This window comes from Alexandromys fortis, unplaced genomic scaffold (genome assembly GCF_014885135.2).
Source record: "Alexandromys fortis isolate MF-2015 unplaced genomic scaffold, M_Fortis_MF-2015_v1.1 scaffold_16, whole genome shotgun sequence".
Classification (NCBI taxonomy): domain Eukaryota; kingdom Metazoa; phylum Chordata; class Mammalia; order Rodentia; family Cricetidae; genus Alexandromys; species Alexandromys fortis.
The window spans coordinates 2,150,049-2,166,699 of record NW_026067893.1 but is presented as its reverse complement, the minus strand read 5'-3'; the positions used below and the strand labels follow the sequence as shown (position 1 = coordinate 2,166,699).

At 51.6% G+C, this 16,651-nt stretch overlaps 1 protein-coding gene across 3 annotated transcripts in view; it reads right to left on the bottom strand.

Moving 5' to 3' along the window:
- Nucleotides 1-16,651, bottom strand: part of Hspa12a (heat shock protein family A (Hsp70) member 12A) — a 144,776-nt gene that overhangs the window by 1,413 nt on the left and 126,712 nt on the right. For all 3 annotated transcript variants that reach the window (XM_050149106.1, XM_050149105.1, XM_050149115.1), the window contains 7 exons: nt 16,325-16,429; nt 15,460-15,576; nt 7,453-7,624; nt 4,325-4,411; nt 3,719-3,823; nt 2,768-3,026; nt 1,267-1,370 (listed from right to left, as the gene is read on the bottom strand). In XM_050149106.1, the coding sequence (XP_050005063.1) occupies nt 1,267-1,370; nt 2,768-3,026; nt 3,719-3,823; nt 4,325-4,411; nt 7,453-7,624; nt 15,460-15,576; nt 16,325-16,429 (949 nt within the window). The remainder of the gene's footprint in view (nt 1-1,266; nt 1,371-2,767; nt 3,027-3,718; nt 3,824-4,324; nt 4,412-7,452; nt 7,625-15,459; nt 15,577-16,324; nt 16,430-16,651) is intronic.

Here is a 16,651-nt window from a genome sequence, read left to right as displayed (position 1 = left end):
TCAGAGTTCCTTGACCTCTGGCCTTCAAGGCCAAAGTGAAGCCCAGGTAAGGGCAGGCCCTCAGCGGCTCAGCTCTCCAGAATGGGTGGCATCCAGCAGCCTCCCTCTGATGTGCCCAATCTCTGCCTGTAGGGATATTTTGTTTGTGGCCTAACAAAGCTGGCCTGAAGATCAGAGTGCAGAGCTAGCCACACTAGTTAGCCATAGAGGCCAGGTGTGGCATATACCTTTAATCGCAGCACTTGGGAAACAGAGGCAGAGGGATCTCTGGAAGTTCAAGACCATCCTGGGTGATGTGGGAGTGTCATATCAATCTGTTGATTTCATTGGTTAAGTTATAATAAACCAGCTGCTTGGCCTCATGGCTTGGAACATAGATGGGAGGAGTAAACAGAATAGAATTCTGGGCGGAAGAGGAAGTGAGGTCAGACTCTGCTCTGCTCCTGGAGAGACGCCATGCTCAGCTCTGCTGGATAGACACGATAGCTCTGCGCTCTGAGGCAGAGGCATGAAGCTCCCCAGGATGGACGTAGGTTAGAATCTTCCCGGTAAGCGCACCTTGGGGTGCTTACATACATCATTAGAAATGGGCTAGTCCAGGTGCGAGAGTTAGCCTAGAAGAGGCTAGATAGAAATGGGTCAAGCAGTTAAATGAATACAGTTTGTGTGTTGTTATTTCGGGCATAAGCTAGCCAAGCGGCCGGGGTGTTGGGGACGCAGCCCCGCTGCCTCCTATTTCAACACCTGGGCTACACGAGATTGAATCTGTCTGAAAGAGAAACAGAGCTCACACAAAGGTGATCCTACCACTTGGGATCACACGCCTTAAATCCTAGCACTAGGGAGGTGGAGACAGGAATGAAATGGCTGGGCAGAGAGAGGAATAGAAGGCCGGAGGAGACAGGAGCTCAAATGCAGTCTGAGGATTCAATCCGAGCATAAGTCTGAGGTTTCATGGAGAGGCAGCCTGAGGTTTTGTAGAGACAGCATTCAGTCTGAGGATTCATGGAGACAGGACCGCCCCTTTCAGTCTGAGCAGTGGTAGAGGTAGAGCTGCTCTGCTTCTCTGATCTTCAGCACTAATCCCGGTATCTGACTCTGGATGTTTATTATTAAGAACAATTAGAAACTGTGCTGCACCTGCCAACTCCAGAAGGCTCCAGCCCTGTAGCTCCCAGATCCAGGTCACCTACCAAATGAGCTGCCTCAGTCCTGTCCCTGTTCCCAGCTCTGTCCCACAAGTGGCTGAGACTCAACGGTACTTACGGAGGTGTTCGATGATGCTGTCGATGGTCGGCTTAAAGAGGGCGTTCATGGCGTCTGGACTCATCCTCAGCATCCCCTGGGAGGACCACTTCACAAAGTCCACACTGGGAACAGTAGCAAGAAGAAATGGCAATGAATGAGTGCACAGTGCCCAGAATGTTCTGCACGGATGTGCGGCCTGACAATGTCTGTCCCATCATGATGACAAGGTATGTTAAAGCCAAAAGCATTCTTGGGAATCCACTCAACTGCCTGGACCTGGACCCTCGGAGACTCGAGAGCTAAGACATAACAGAGAGTCTTCCGCCTCTGCCTCCCCTAGCGCTCAGATTACAGGTGTGCCCCACCACACCACTTCTTTAAAAAACGACCGGAAGGAGGAATCACCATTTATCTTTTTTCTGAAGTGACCAAGCCGCCGAGGTAAAATCTCTTTACGTGTGCTCCAGATATACCAAACACAAAGGGCAAGACAGTGACATGGTAAGCAGGGTCCACCCCAGTGAAACGCGGGCACAGGCAGCGGTCATCAGTGGGCGCTTACATCCCAGAAGGAGACACAAGCAGACTGTATGTGTCCCGATGTGGTGTACTGAGAACTCGCAGCATCTGCAGCAGAAGAACTGCCCAGGGTCGGCTTTCAGCGCCCTGACATGGGAGAGGAGGATTTGCAGAGCCCTGCTCCTCCCTGAGAATTATGGATAGTAATATTGCTTGGGGGGGGAGGGGCGATGCTTTGCTTCCAGTGATATAGCGGTAAGGTGCTGGCATTCCTGTAAATAAACTTTCACCAATGCTCCTGTATACAGTCCTGATGAAATTGGGACACACACATACACACACACACGCACATACGCACACATACACACAGTGTGTCACTGTGGGGTGGGCTTTGAAATTTCAAAAGCCCATGCAGGCCCAGTCTCTCTCTCTCTCTCTCTCTCTCTCTCTCTCTCTCTCTCTCTCTCTCTCTTCTCAGTCAGTGAGTCAGGATATAGCTAGCAGATTCTCCAGCACAATGTCTACCTGCATGCTGCCACGCTCCCTGCCATGATCATAACGAACTAAACCTCTGAAACTGTAAGCCAGCCCCCAATGAAATGTTTTCCTTTATAAGGGTTGCCTTGATCATGATGTCTTATCATAGTAATAGAACAGTGACTAAGACATCACCCAAACAAAATGTCCCATTTTCATAAAGCTATTATTTTCTCAGGGAACACACCAGTGGATACGTAGACCATACTTTCTGTGACCTGGGTATTACCCTAGGTGCCTAACAGACAGGAATTCATGTTACTCCCACAGCAACCTTTGAGATAACGAGAATCATTGTCCCCATTTTCCACACTAAAATTTAAATTGAGGCATGGATAAATTGAGTCACTTGCTCAAGAGCACACCATGCATAGAGTCAGAACCCACGGTCCACGCCCAATCTCTCTGTTCCGTCAACGCTGCCCACCCCACACTCTCTGTAGCCCAAGGTGAGCCAGATTACTTGCTCTTCCTCAAGGCATGCTCCACGCTGTGCCCACGGAACTTCTTGTAGTAGTCGATGAAGGAGAAGGGCAGGGTGATGTTCAGGGGATTCGTCCGGTCTGGTGCAGCGGCTCTTTTGCGAGACTCAAAGGCGATCATTAGGTCAACCCAGGCCGCCGGGCGCTTGATCTTGAACTGTTCGATAAAGTCCTCTCCAAATATTTTACAAAGCAGCTTTTCAAATTCATAATCTACTCCCAGAGATCCATAGGGTCCGCCTGAGAAGAGAAGAAAATGGAACCCACGGTGTCAGAAAACCAAATGCTGAGATCCAGGCCTCCCTGTGTTCTCTGGGGCCCTCTCGGCACACAGATAGCAGTAACCATCCCCACTCACACCTCAACACCCTTAGGCTCTTATTCTGTGGATTTCCCCCTGCAGCAATCTAACAGTCTGTTTCTATCTATTTCATTATTAAATCAATACAGATAACTTTAAAAATCACAATCTTCCATCTGAGAAAGCCCATAGGTGAGGTCTGGAAAACCAGCAGGACTTAGGCCCATGCAGTCTGTCGATGACATCACCTCATCTGTCGATGACATCACCTCATCTGTCGATGACATCACCTCATCTGTCGATGACATCGCCTCGGAAGACTTCCCCTCCCAAATGGAAAGGTATGTTCCTTATTTTGGTGATCTTGATCTAGGTGTAGAACTCTGGCCTTGGATTTCAATCAGAGGTGGTAACAAGCTACAGGTGAATCCTGCTAAAACTTCAGTAACAGCCAGCTTGGCAGTTTGCTGCCCAAACTCAAGGGGTGGTTTGTCTTTGAAAGAACACTTAGTAGACCTTGCTTTCCAACTGTGAACAGACAGAAGGGTCCTCCACCACCCAGTCTGATTTGAAATGAGTGAACAAGAAACGGCTGGAGGCCGGGGAAGCTAACCAGCCAGGCAGTACTCACCTGTTGCTTTGTACAGCTCCTTAAGGTGCCCCTCTGGTAGGCGTATCTGATGGACTGTCAGGTCTACAGTGCCTCCACCGCTGTCAACAACCACGTACTTGTCACCTGGCATAAAAGACAGCAATCTGTAAGACACACCACGTATCTGTTCCCGCTCTGACACGCTGGTGAATGAGAACTTGGACTTGTTACTCACATTAGCACTGCCAAGAGCACAGTGGTTTTTGTTAATTAGCAGCATAGCAAGTTACTCAGTAACTAAGAGAATGCAATCATGCCCGTCCGAGAGGGCGAGCTAAGCATGGATGAAGAAGAAGCAGGCCAGAGACTCTAGAAGACCCGCCCCAGCCCCAGCCCGTGACATGCTCTCCAACACAACTCCATCCAGAACTGGGGAACCTTATCTTCCTCGGGAAGAGTATCTGCATGGTTTTCTGACATGCGGAACTCCGGCTCCCAGAAGGGTGGTCCCTGAGTGAGTGACCTTTAAAGCCCCTGCCACTGAGCATCTCCCCGAAGTGCAAATGTGATAAATATGAATGCATTTTTGCAGGCAGTGAAAATAGATGATAATAAGTAGGGGCAAAAGACATCCCAACGCAATACCTTCCTCCAGCTCAGACCAGATCTCTCCTATGACGTTCTCCACCAGGAAGGTCCGACTCTGCCGGTTACGCCGAACGTGTTCCTTAGCTGGCGGCCGACAGGAAGAAAGGGGTCAAGCATGAGAGAGCATGAAAAAGAGACGCTGGTCTGCAGCTGCTGGAGACATCAGCATGGTAGGCTTGAAGACGGAGCATTTACTGACACTGGACCAACAGGATTAATAAACACACATCAAAAACCAGAAAGCCAGTTCCTCTAAGGGAAGAAGCCCTCATCTTTGGCCCATGCCCAGCTGTAAGGCCTGCCCTGAGGAGATTCTTGGCCATGGCGACCGTCTTCTGGGGAGTGGGCTAATGAAACGGGCCAGTTTCCCAGCAGCCCACAGTGCACTAAGTGGGCTTAAATCTTTTCGCATCATGGAGCTTTGGAATGCGGGAAATATTTTGTTCATAGGAATCTCTGTCCTGCAGCTTTTGAAGACAATGTACACTTGTGCCACATGGGGGCGCTTCCGCCACAAGGTAGCATCTGAACCTAGGGAATCCCAGCTCTTATCACCAGGATACCAAGGGGATGCCTCTGCCTGTGCGCTGAGTGGCTGGAATGCCTTTGGGACAGACAGGGCACGAATAACCATCCTGAGCTTGGCTGACAAGGGTGAGGTCATGGGACTGGGAAATCCCCAGATTTCTTGTCTGGCAATATGAATCCTTAGACCAGAGGCCCCCAGGGCTTTGGAGACCTAACAATCCCCAAGCTTGGAAAAGCAGAAGAATGGGCCAAGAGAGGTACTAAGAAAGGATACGTGGGAAGCAGCCGGCCACAGCCAAGTGGGCTTTGGGGTCAATCACTTAGCCCTGTGGGCCCTCAGTTTTCTCATCTATAAAATGGGGATATCACTAGCCGGTCTAGGTTTCTCAGGGGCTTCCCGAATACACCCTGCTCGTCTACTGCACACCTGGAGTGGCTGCCTGCACACAGTAGGTGATAAGAAAGGCAGAGCACCTACTGTGAGACCTGGTGGCCACAGAATGACAACCGTGACAAATGATTTCCTAGAGCAGCTCTGGGGTGACAGAGGAAGGCTCTCCTGCCTCACCTCCCTCCCCAGCATTCTGTCCTTTACATCCCTAAGCTACCCTGCTCCTTCTGAAACGCCTTTGGATGCCACCGTGCTGATTATCTGTGCTGATTATCTGACCACACGCAGGAGCAGTGTCTGCAACCCCAGCTTCCCTTGGGGGTAGATCAGCAAATGCCCAGCTGGCTGCAAGTTCTTCAGAGCCTGGGTTAGAGTGGTCAGAGGGGCACCCTAGGAGGGCCCCCCAAACTTGGGCTTCTCTCCTGGTCCCACATGGGCTCCAGGTGAGCTACGTTAGACCAGAGGTATGGCTCAGTGGTAGAGCACGTGCCTTGCATGCGAGCAAACAAGAAACAAATGTCTCAGGCCTTGCAGCAGGGATCCGGTTTGCTAACAATTTAGATGACCACAAAATGGAATTCATAAAAAATATCCGCGAGAAGGCGACAAAACATCTTTCCCGTCCTCAAAGAACCATCCCAGTTTTTCAGGTAGATTAAGCCCAGGATTGGACAAATGTATCTTTTATGAATCCCATTAAAATCCATCAGGAGTAAAATAATGTTCCCTGCAAACCCTGAGTGGTGGAGGCTGAATGCCGGCCAGTCCCTTCCCTCTCCTGGACCCTCTATCCACTGACCTGTGCTCTCAGGGACCCACGAGCCTGTCTGATGTCCCCTGGGGTCCCTACAGCACCCCACCCCCGGGAGAGCCAGGCTGACACCTAGAGCCCTGCCAAGGCCTGCAGGTCATCAATGAGGGCTCCAGACACCAAGCCCCCTCCCCACCCCTGCCGTGAGTGCACACAAAGCCACAGGACAGATATGATGGACCGGCAATGGGGAGACATGACGGAGAAGAGGAAAGGAAACCCAAAGACGGACCCTGAGGAAGGATCTCAGCAGGTGCCTCCTGAAAACCGAGAGCCAGTCTTAAACCATATGTGAAAGCTGTGCCAAAATCAATAGACCCTGCTATGAATCTCTGTTTTTGAACTGAGAATTAGCCTGTAAGACACAGGCTTTGTCTTCTTTCCAACGAGACAATGGAGAGAGATGCGCCTTCGTGCATTTGAAATGATAAAGCAACCGGGTTCCTTGGAGGAAAGGCTGGCCTTGGCAGCCCTTGGCAAGGCCAGGATGGCCATCAGTCAGTATAAGGACTAACCCAGCCCTTGGGCATACCCCTCCCCTTACCCTAAACTTCTCCAGCTTAAGGGTTTGGGCTACCCTTCCCTATATAATCCAACCATTTTGGTTGCTACAATTTTTTTTTTTGTACCTTTGGGCCTCCTGGTTGCTGCACTGTTTTCCCCTCCCCCTCTCCCCACGTGGCACAGCTCAGTCTGGTCAGCCCACGCTGGACTCCCCCAGGTGTCTCCGTCCCTGCCTCTAGCTACGCTCTCCCCTTTATCTCCAGTGAACCTTCTCCTTCACCATGCCCAGGAGGAGTTGTGTTCCTTTCAAAGTTCCCTTCCCATTAATTTTTTAATTAAGATCTAAGTTTAGGTCAGGCAATCCTCACTAATGACCTCTCTAACCTCTTCCCGGGCCACTTGGGTGTGGACATGGGAGGAGGGTGCATTCTGCCCACCTGGGAACTCAGCAGAACTCAGAGCTGGGCGTACAGCATCTCCCGACACATACAGTGCGCCAGGTTAGTAGCCAAGCTTTCAATGGTGTTTCACCATGACCTCGTCTCTCTAAAACCTGGAGCCCCGGAGAGACCACAAGAGCCTAGACCCATGGAGCACACAGTTCTGGGGACCAAGAGTTAGACTGAGTCGGTGAGAGACAGTCTCAGATCCTAGTAAAATACAAGGCTCAGAAAGGCTCTCAGGTCGTCCCTGGGTTCTCGGAGAGATGCCCCCAAGGGGTGGGTGACAAGCGGGGTAACCAATGCTTAGCTTATGGGGAATCCTCTAGGGACCACAGAGGAACACCAAGCAAAGAGGGACTTACTCCACCTTCCCCGGGGAGTATCCTGATCCTGGCAGCCTGGGCTTGGGAGGGGCGAGCGGAGGGAGGGAGAGAGAGAACAGAGGTACCCTGTGTGAACCCCGCTCCTACTGTGTCACTGGAGCTGCACCCATTGACCACCGCCTTGCCGCTGAGCTCGATCATCTGGTGCAGCCGCAGCTTCCGGCAGTAGATGGAGGCGGCCTCGGGCTCCAGGGCAATGATGAGCTGCTCCGAGTTCTCAGGGGAGGCCAGGCCCGCCTGGAAGACAGAGTGACAGAGGCTGGAGTTGGGGTTCCGGAGGCAGGCCTGCTCAGAGGACACCTCACCCAAGGAAGGAACGGAGCCATAGACTTAGCTTGTGTAGGGGGACATCCCCTCCACAGCCTCTGCAGGATTTGATACTGGGGGTGGCCAGGCATTGACCCCTCAAACTTCCTGAATATGCAAAGGGATCCTGGAAAAGGCAGGGCGCTCTGGCGACAGGGCCTCCGTCCCTGGGGACTGTGGACAGTGGGTAATGATGAGGTTAACATGCAAGCGGTTGGGGAACAGACTTGCAAAGGCTCCGGCACTTTGAAACACATCACAGATAGAAGGCGGGTGGATCCATTCCCTGTGACCGTGGGTCACACACAACCTGACAGGCTGTGCAGATCCTGATCTTGGTGAACAAGGCCTAGGCAAGCACTCGGGGGGGGGGGGGGGCTCCTGTCACTTGCCTGCTGGGTGACATATGAGCAGTGGCTCCCGGAGGAAGCCTCCATGAAGTCCTTAATTTCCTGGAGTGAGGGTGGGCAGTCAACTGACAGGTGTTTTAACTAACGCCATTATTTTTTCATAAAATTTACCGTATAATAGTTTTATTTTTGAGGTGGGGTTTCACGGATCCCAGGCTGATCTCAACCTTGCTGTGCATCAGGAACGGCCATGACTGTCTAATCTTTCTGTGTCTACCTCGTGAGTGCTGCTCTGGGACTATTACAAGTGTGTGTCACCACGACTGTTTCATGCGATGCTAGTGACTGAAGTTGGGTGCTCACGTGTGTGAGACAAACACGTCACCAACCGAGTCCACCCCAGCTCCTACATATCCCTAATATTACAACGGTTACGCCCCCAGGTTCCCAGCTGCAACTTCCTCTGTTAATATCTGGGCTCTGTCCTGGCTGGCAGGAGGCAGAAGTACTGCTGTTCCATGGCGTGTGACCTGTCCCAGTCACCTCCCTGCAGAGCAGGAGGTCCCAAGGGCACCCTAGTGCGCACACTCAGAGAAATGAACTCACGGAGGCTGTGCGTGGCGCACGGGGCTTTCTTAACCACAAGAGTGCGATCATTCCTGTCACCTTGGCGCTGCTTTTCTGCTGTTTCCAAGGACGTCTGGAGACTGGTCTCCTAGCCACACCCACTTGGAGGAAGTCCCCCCCACTCCCACTCCCACTCCCACTCTACACCAGAAATTCAGCAGACAGAAAGGTCTCCTAATGACACATATTCACAAGAAGAGCAGCTAGGAGCCAAGGGCAGAGGGGCTTAGGAGGCTCCATCAGTAAGCGAGGAGGAGAGGAGGCTCAGGTTCCAAACCCAAGGGAGCCCCAGAGCCTTTCGTGTAGCTCCTTCACTAAAAGTAGTGTCTCAGCTGCTGTTCTATTGCTGCGATAAGACACCATGACTGTCTTAGTTACAGGGCTGCTACTGCTGTGATGGAAACACCATAACCAAAGCTACTTGGGGAGGAAAAGGTTTGATTGGCTTCCACTTCCACATCACGATTCATCATCAAAGGAAGCCAGGACAGGAGCTCAAATGGCAGAAACCTGGAGGCAAAAACTGATGCAGCAGAGGTCATGGAGGGATGTTGCTTGATCTCTGTGACTTGCTCAACATGCTTTCTTGTGGAACCCAGGGCCACCAGCCCAGGGGTGGCACCTCCCACAACGGGACGGGCCCTTCCCCATCAATGAAGAAAATGCCCTCAGGTTTGCCTATAGCTTACACTTACTGAGGCATTTTCTCAAGTGAGGCTCCCTCTTCTCCCGTGACTCTAGCTTGTGACAAGCTGACATAAAGCCAGCCAGCACCATGGCCAAGGCAGCTCATATTAGAAAGAGTTTATTTTGGCTTGTGGGTCCAGAGAGTTAGCGTTAACAACAGGAGAGCAAAGGAACAGTGGAAGAGGACAGCTTACATCTTGAACCACAAGCTCGAAACAGAGAGGACACACCGGAAATGACTCTAGGTCTTTTAACGGCAAAGGCCACCCACAGTAACATACTCCTTCCATCAAGGTCACACCTCCTAAACCTCAAAGAGTGCCACGACTGGGGACCAAGTGTTTAAACGCCCAAGACTATGAGGGACATTTAACATTCAAACCACCACAAGCAGGAAGACTCCAAGACCCCAAGAGAGGGTGACCAGCTACTTTAGTTTGTCTAGGAGAGGAAGCATCCCATGGAACGTGGGGCTTGTAGAGATAAACACAGTTGAGTCTTATTCACAGGTGTCCAATGTCAGCACAGGTGTTCAATGTCAGCACAGGGACTTGAGTCCCTCAAACCAGACTCCTTAGATCACACCAACTGGTCACACAAACTGTCCAGCCTGGAGTGACCTAACATTACAGGGGAGAGGACTGGTCCAACCTTTTGACAAAATTCCATTGTCCATTGGTTTTAGGCACCATCTCTTCACCTGCTGGGTAAAGTTTCAGACAATGCATTGCCCACAGTTCTCTATGGAAATCGCACTCCAAATAAATGTCACTAATAACATCTGAAATAGAGGCTACCAACCAGGTAGGATGCTGGCTTCACTTTATACATGCCATGTGCCTCTCTAATAATATTTTAGTAGCAGAGACACTTCAGGATTGGTTCCCAAATCCACACCTGTGCTCTGCACCAGTCACAGGGCATTTCTCCCCTACTGCCTAGCATCCCCAGCCACGGCCAACCATGTAGGCAACAATAGTGTTCATTGTTCTGGTTCATGGGGCAAATGGGTTGGGCTGCCACCACTTACGTGGGCGTGAAAGATCTTACTGCCCCCTGTCAAGCAATTACAAGTACTCCTGCCCCAGCTCGTACATCCCCAGATCAGATCGTACATCCCCAGCACACAGACAGATGAAATAGGATGGCGTCAGACACATGAAGTGCCACAGGAATGGCGGATCTGCTGAACCGAACCCAGCCTGCAGCACACTGCCCCGTTCCCTCATCTGGGATCTAAAGCTGCCTAACGGAAGCTCAAATGTTAAAGCTTTCCTGGAATCCTAAGATCCATGCAGGAGGCAGGTATAGGCGACAAAATTGCTCTCCGAGGAGCTCATGGAAGCAAGTCTTTACCCTGACCATTCAGCTCCTCAGCCCTTGCAACCTGCCAGGAAAATCTGCCAAGAAACTGTGTGGACAGGTGAGAAAAATGGCCGGGCCAGCTACGTATTCTACCGGGCTGTCAGCGAGCTCCAGCCACCCCAGCTGGGCTTCGTGCACTTCAGCTTCTCCTGATAGGATTATTCTTCACTGCAGACTGTTCACACAGGGAGGCTGTTACAGGCTGTATCTCTGTATTAAAGGAGGCCAACATACATGGGGGCATCGTTTACTTAACAGGCCTCACACACCAGAGTTACACGTTTTTTGCAAAATGCCTCTAAAAACTGGACGACTCCCTGTCCCTGGTCTCCTGAGATTCAGTAGTGCAGTGCTCCCCTCCCCTGCCCCCGCTTCTGTTCAAGGTCTTTCCTGAAGACCTCGCCTGGCCCCTCTGCTGCCATCTTCCCACTGTCTGCTCTTCAAGGACGTAGCTGTCCTGAGTGTGTGAATCCTAAGTGATGGAGATTAGGCAGATTCTTTCACCCAGGACTGAGGTCAGGCAGACCCAGGGAGGATCTCCAGATGAAGCAGATCTCTGTGCACGGCTCTGCAGCCCTTATGGGCCCTGTCTCAGCAGTGGCTCTGGACCTGGTCCAGCCTGAAGGATGCTATGCTGAGACCACTGCAGCTCTGCTCTCTCTGGCTCTTCGTGAATGTACCTGTACTCAGAAAATCTAAAAGACTGAAGGATGCCCCCCTCCCCCATGCTTCCCACCCAAGCAGAAGAGCACACCAAGTTTTCTTACTATTCTGGGGGCACACAGTTCTGCTTCATTCTGAAGTCACTCCTGGGGGAGGGCTGGCAGGAAGCCACCACCATGGAGGAGGAAGCAAATACCCATCTGAGGAAAGACCTTTCGTGGAGATGGATACGCTGAGAGCATCCTCAGAAGACACTGGGCTCAGAACTCGGGATTCGCTTGTATCTGTATTAACCAGAGCTCTCTGGGGAAATAATATAAGCTGGATACTCAGACACACAGCAAGAGATTTCCTATAAGGATCTGGTTCACGATTACAAAGCCTGACGAGACCCAGGAGATGTAGCTGAGTAGCTCCTGCCCAAAGGACACAGGCTCAAGAGCCCAGAAGGGCTGATGTTTCCATCTGAATCCGAAGGAAAGAAAAGCAAAAAAACAGCCCCAGCTCACAGGCAGGTGGGAGGGATTTCTTCTCTCTTGGGGAAGGGTCAGCTCTTTGGCCTGTTCAGTCTTCAGTGAACTAGAGGAGGCCCATCCATGTTACACAGGAATCTGCTTTACCCTGGACAGCTAAATGCAGACATTCAAAATACCCTCACAGGAACACCAAGAGCATTATTTAACCAAACATCTGGGAAAGCTCTGACCCAGTCAAGCTGACCCACAAAAATTTATCTTCGCAGGATTGGGCTGTAGTGGGTATTTGCTCTGCCCATGATCTTGGCATGATAGAGGTGGTGTTTTTGTCTGTCTACATGAACTCCTATAAGGAAGGGGGTGTCGCTCTCTCTTGGGTGGTGAAGACCGGGTCAGAGGGCAAGAAGCAGTGTGTGACTGGTCTCTGGCTTTCCAGGGGCTCTGTGACTGGACTTAGCATATCCTGTACTTGTGAGTGTATTTTCCCTGTTTATAGCTCAAGAAATCCTTGATATCCTTTATGTGGGTTTTTCTTAACAAGTGGCACCCAATGTGAGACTTGGACCCATGTTCTGGGATTAAGGGTCCCATGCTCTATCAACCACATCTAGCTGGGATGCAGTTTCTCCATTGACTGCTATGCTGTGGGACAAAGGTCTTGTACCCTGTAAAGATTTGCTACTGTATTGCTTTAATAAAATGCTGATTGGTCAGTAGTCAGGCAGGAAGTATAAGGGGGGAAACCAGAACAGGAGAATTCTGGGAAGAGGAAAGAGTCAGTCTGCAGTTGTCACTCAGCCCAGAGGAAGCAAGATGAGAATGCCTCACTGATAAAGGTACCAAGACACATGGCTAACATAGACAAGAATTATGGGCTAATTTAAGATGTAAGAATTGGCTAATAGGCCAATGAGTTTATAATTAAAGTAGGCCTCTGTGTGTTTCTTTGGGACTGAATGACTGCAGGACTGGGCAGGACAGAAGCCTCTGTCAACACTGGTGACTTTTCCAGGCTGCCCTGCACAGCGACTATGGCTGTGGGGAGTTTTTGCATCCCCGGGACACCTGTTCATGCCATCTGCACCCAGGTCGGCACCACATAACTCCCCATCATGCAGGTCCCATGGAAATGGCAGGGACTGGGCCCTCAGCACTCAGGCTGTATATAAAAAGGCAGAGGGGTGCGGAGGAGAGACACCGAGTGCTGCTCTCCCGCTCCTCCTGGACCTCTTCCTGAAGACACTGCAGAGCAACCATGCCCACACGCATCCTCTGACTTCCAAACTATGAGCTGCTGGGCCCCACGAGCAACATGGGATCCTGACTCAGCTGGGTTGCTGCACCCAGTGCCTTCCAGAGCCTGCCACACAGGGGCTCTGATGTAAAGACCTCATGAAGGAGTGAGTGAGTGAGCCAAGGCTAGCCGAATGAGGTGGCCATCTTTAAACCCACCTGGTCCTGTGAACTGCTTGAAGAATCAAAGCAGAACCACAAAAGGTCAAAGCATAAGCTACCAAAGAGAGTTTGCACTGCCCTGGAAGACGGTCCCCGTGCCTCTGAACAAACCATGCAACATCTATCCCAAGCCTCCTGATCAGCCAAGTACTGATGACGCAGGGATGAGCCACCATGCCCGGCTTGTGGGGCCATTTTTATTCCACTGAAGCCAAGAATACCGTGCCTGTACCTCCCACTGTCTGATTCTCCCCTCAGACTCCACAGGGTGCAGCCCCACCCCTTGTCCTCCCCATTCAGAGACTCTGCTCCGGGAGGAGCCTGTTGAGGGCTACACAGCCTAGCAACCTGACCAGCCACCACACCGCCTTCTTTTTCCAGTCTAAAAATAATATCTGACCCCTTGACGGGTCGCACGTTTGTTGCTGGAGTCTTCCTGTGGGCTGGGGAATGTGAGCTGAGGCCATGACCCTTGCCATGATGATACTCCTGGGAACAGTGCGGGGGAACAGCGCGGGGCACAGAGCCATGGGTGCAAATGACCACGTCCTAGTGGTCCATCTCTGGATGGTCCCTGAAGGCTGAAGCCGTGATGCTCAGGGCTTCTGTGAGGAGCTAGGAGGCATCTTAACCTCCTTCTTAACCAGACTGCCTCTTTCTGGAACGTCCTCCCCTTCCTTCATCCCTATGAAAGCAGATCTATTTTTGGCAGCTCCATACAGAGTCGGGTTCTCACACTGATGAAGAAGGAAGGGGAGAGCAGAGGAAATGGTCCCGGAAAGGGGACAGTGTGGGGAGGGATAATCCACCCCGACCTTGTACAAGCTGAACTCTGCCAGCTGCATCCGGAAGAGCCCTGAGCGCTGAGCGGAGCCTATGGGGGCCGCTTTACCCTCTGCTGGGGCTTGAGGTGATTTGGTGACTCTCTTTTGGAAGGGAAGGTGCCTCCTGGGAAAGGTGGGCACCATGCGGCTGGGAGGTGTGATAGGGACATGGAGACATGGATGCCATCCATGTGCCTGTCCTGCCGGGATAAAAACTGAGGACCAAAACCTGACTCGCAGGACAGAGACTTGACTCGGGCTCAGCAAAAGTGGGCAGACTGGCAAGACTAGCTGTCCCTCTCATGGAAGATTGCTGGGTACAAGTTGTCTAACTGTGACGGTAGGTTACTTTCCTCGATGCTAACACAGAACACCTAACAAAGGAAATTCTAGGAGGGCAGGGTTCATTTTGGCTCACAGTTTGAGAGCACAGTGCGCCATGGCAGGGAAGGCATGGTGGCAGGAGCGTGAGGGGTCTCATCTCACCATCAGGAGATGAACGCTGGTGCTGAGCTCCCTTCCTCCACTTTATTCAAGCTACAACTCCCGCCCCTGAGATGGCAACACCTGCAGCCAGGGTGAATCTTCACACCGCAATTATTGCCAGAAATTTCCACACAGACATGCCTAAAGTTTTGTCCCCTGGGTGATTCCAGATCCCATCAGGATCCATCAATATCAGCCATCACGGAAACCATGAGTGTTTATGGCATTGATGGACCCTTAATGGCTGGTCACCAGATACAGGCGATTCTCACCTCCGAGGTTGATCACAGAGCCACACTGCTGCTCTCAAATGGGAGCCGGCCAGCACCCAGTGTGTCAGCCCCTCAGCTTTTCCAAGAGCCCACGTACAACTGTGTGGCTCTGACAGGCAAGTGTACGGAAGACAATTCAACTCAGCTGCAGATGGCCATTTTCAGCCTCCTGGCTAAGCTGAAATGCCTGGGCCCTGGCCAATATCCTTGCCTCTGTTCCTTTTTTATACAAATATTCTTGTTCCCAAGGCTTTTCCTGAAGTTTTTCCACTTTCCTTCATCAACAGGAAATGTCTCTGAACCCTGATTTGAAATCTAACCCCAGAAAATTTACACTGGAAACATGACCCAGACACATAAATCCAGGGAGAGAGAGAGAGAGAGAGGTCCCTATTAGACTGACCCAGGAAGCACAAGAATGTTCTTGGTCTCATTACCCTTCCCATCCTCCAGGAAGCTGGTGAATGCTGGGACATACCCAAGCACCCAAGCACCGTCACCACTGTGGGCATCCCAGCTCCCTTTTCTCGACCCGCCCCACCCCATCCCGGTGTCCCTCACCTGGTAGGCAGCTTCTCTCATGAACTGCTTGGCTGGCTGCTTCCAGATGGCAGGCACGGTGATGACCCATCTGACATCAGAGTTCTCAAAGTCCGAGCCCGCCTGGTCACTCAGCTCCTAACACCAAGAAGAGTAATTGTGTAAATGTAGGGGGGGGGGGGCACTGCTGATTCCCTGGGCCACACCTCCTGGGGCTCTGCTGAGCAGTCAGGAGGTTAGCAGGACTCCGGAGGAGTCTGTGTCTGGTGCCCCACACACAGCAGGGTGCGCCTGACTCTCTCCTTTATCTCCTTCCTCGTCTCCAGCAACCTGAAAACGGCTGTCTCTGTGGACTTAGCTGTTATGAACATTTGGTACAAATGGAATCGTGTGATGTGGCTTTTATACATTGTTTCTTTTACTTTGCAAGCTCAGAGGTTTCTCAGAGGTTATCCACACTACAACATGCACCAGTATTTCATTCCCTTTACACCTGAGTAACACTCCAGTGAGCAGACAGACACACTCGGTTGTCCGTCAGTTGATGGACACTGGAGTTGTTCCGCTTTTTAGTTATTACGAATAATGCTGCTATGAACTTTCATGAAACAGTTTTATGTGCGCATGTTTTCATTTCCCTTACGTGTGTGCCTAGGAGTGGGATTGCTGGGTGATGTCTGTGTTTAACTTTTTCAGGAACTTCCAAATTGGTTCCAAAATGCCGAACCACCTCCCCTCCTGGCCAGCAGTGCCAGAGGACACATTCTACTGTTCTGACCCAGGGCCCACATCTTCTCCCTGCAGGCTGATCATCTGCCTAGATGGTGGGTCCAGCAACCACAGATGGCCTCACAGGAGGCTCACTGCCACCACCCCTCAGCCTCACCTTCAGGGCCTGCTCCTTAAAGTACTGCAGGGCGTACGTGAAGATTTCAAGGGCTTTGACTTTCTTGCCATTTGCGGCTGTCAGGTCTGTGTCCATAGTGAGGTCCTGAAGGGAGAGAGACACACGTGAGAGCGGAAAGGGTGAAGGAGAACCGCACCTTTGTTTGGGGGAGCCGGGAGCCGCTGTTTGGAGACCAGCAGAATCTAATCAATCTCCTATGATAGAAAGGCAGATACAAGAGTGCGCCCCCAGAGGCACCTGTCAGTAATGCAACCTTACCTGCCCCCCCCCCCCCCCAGGAACCTGGCAGTAAGGCCACCCTCCTGT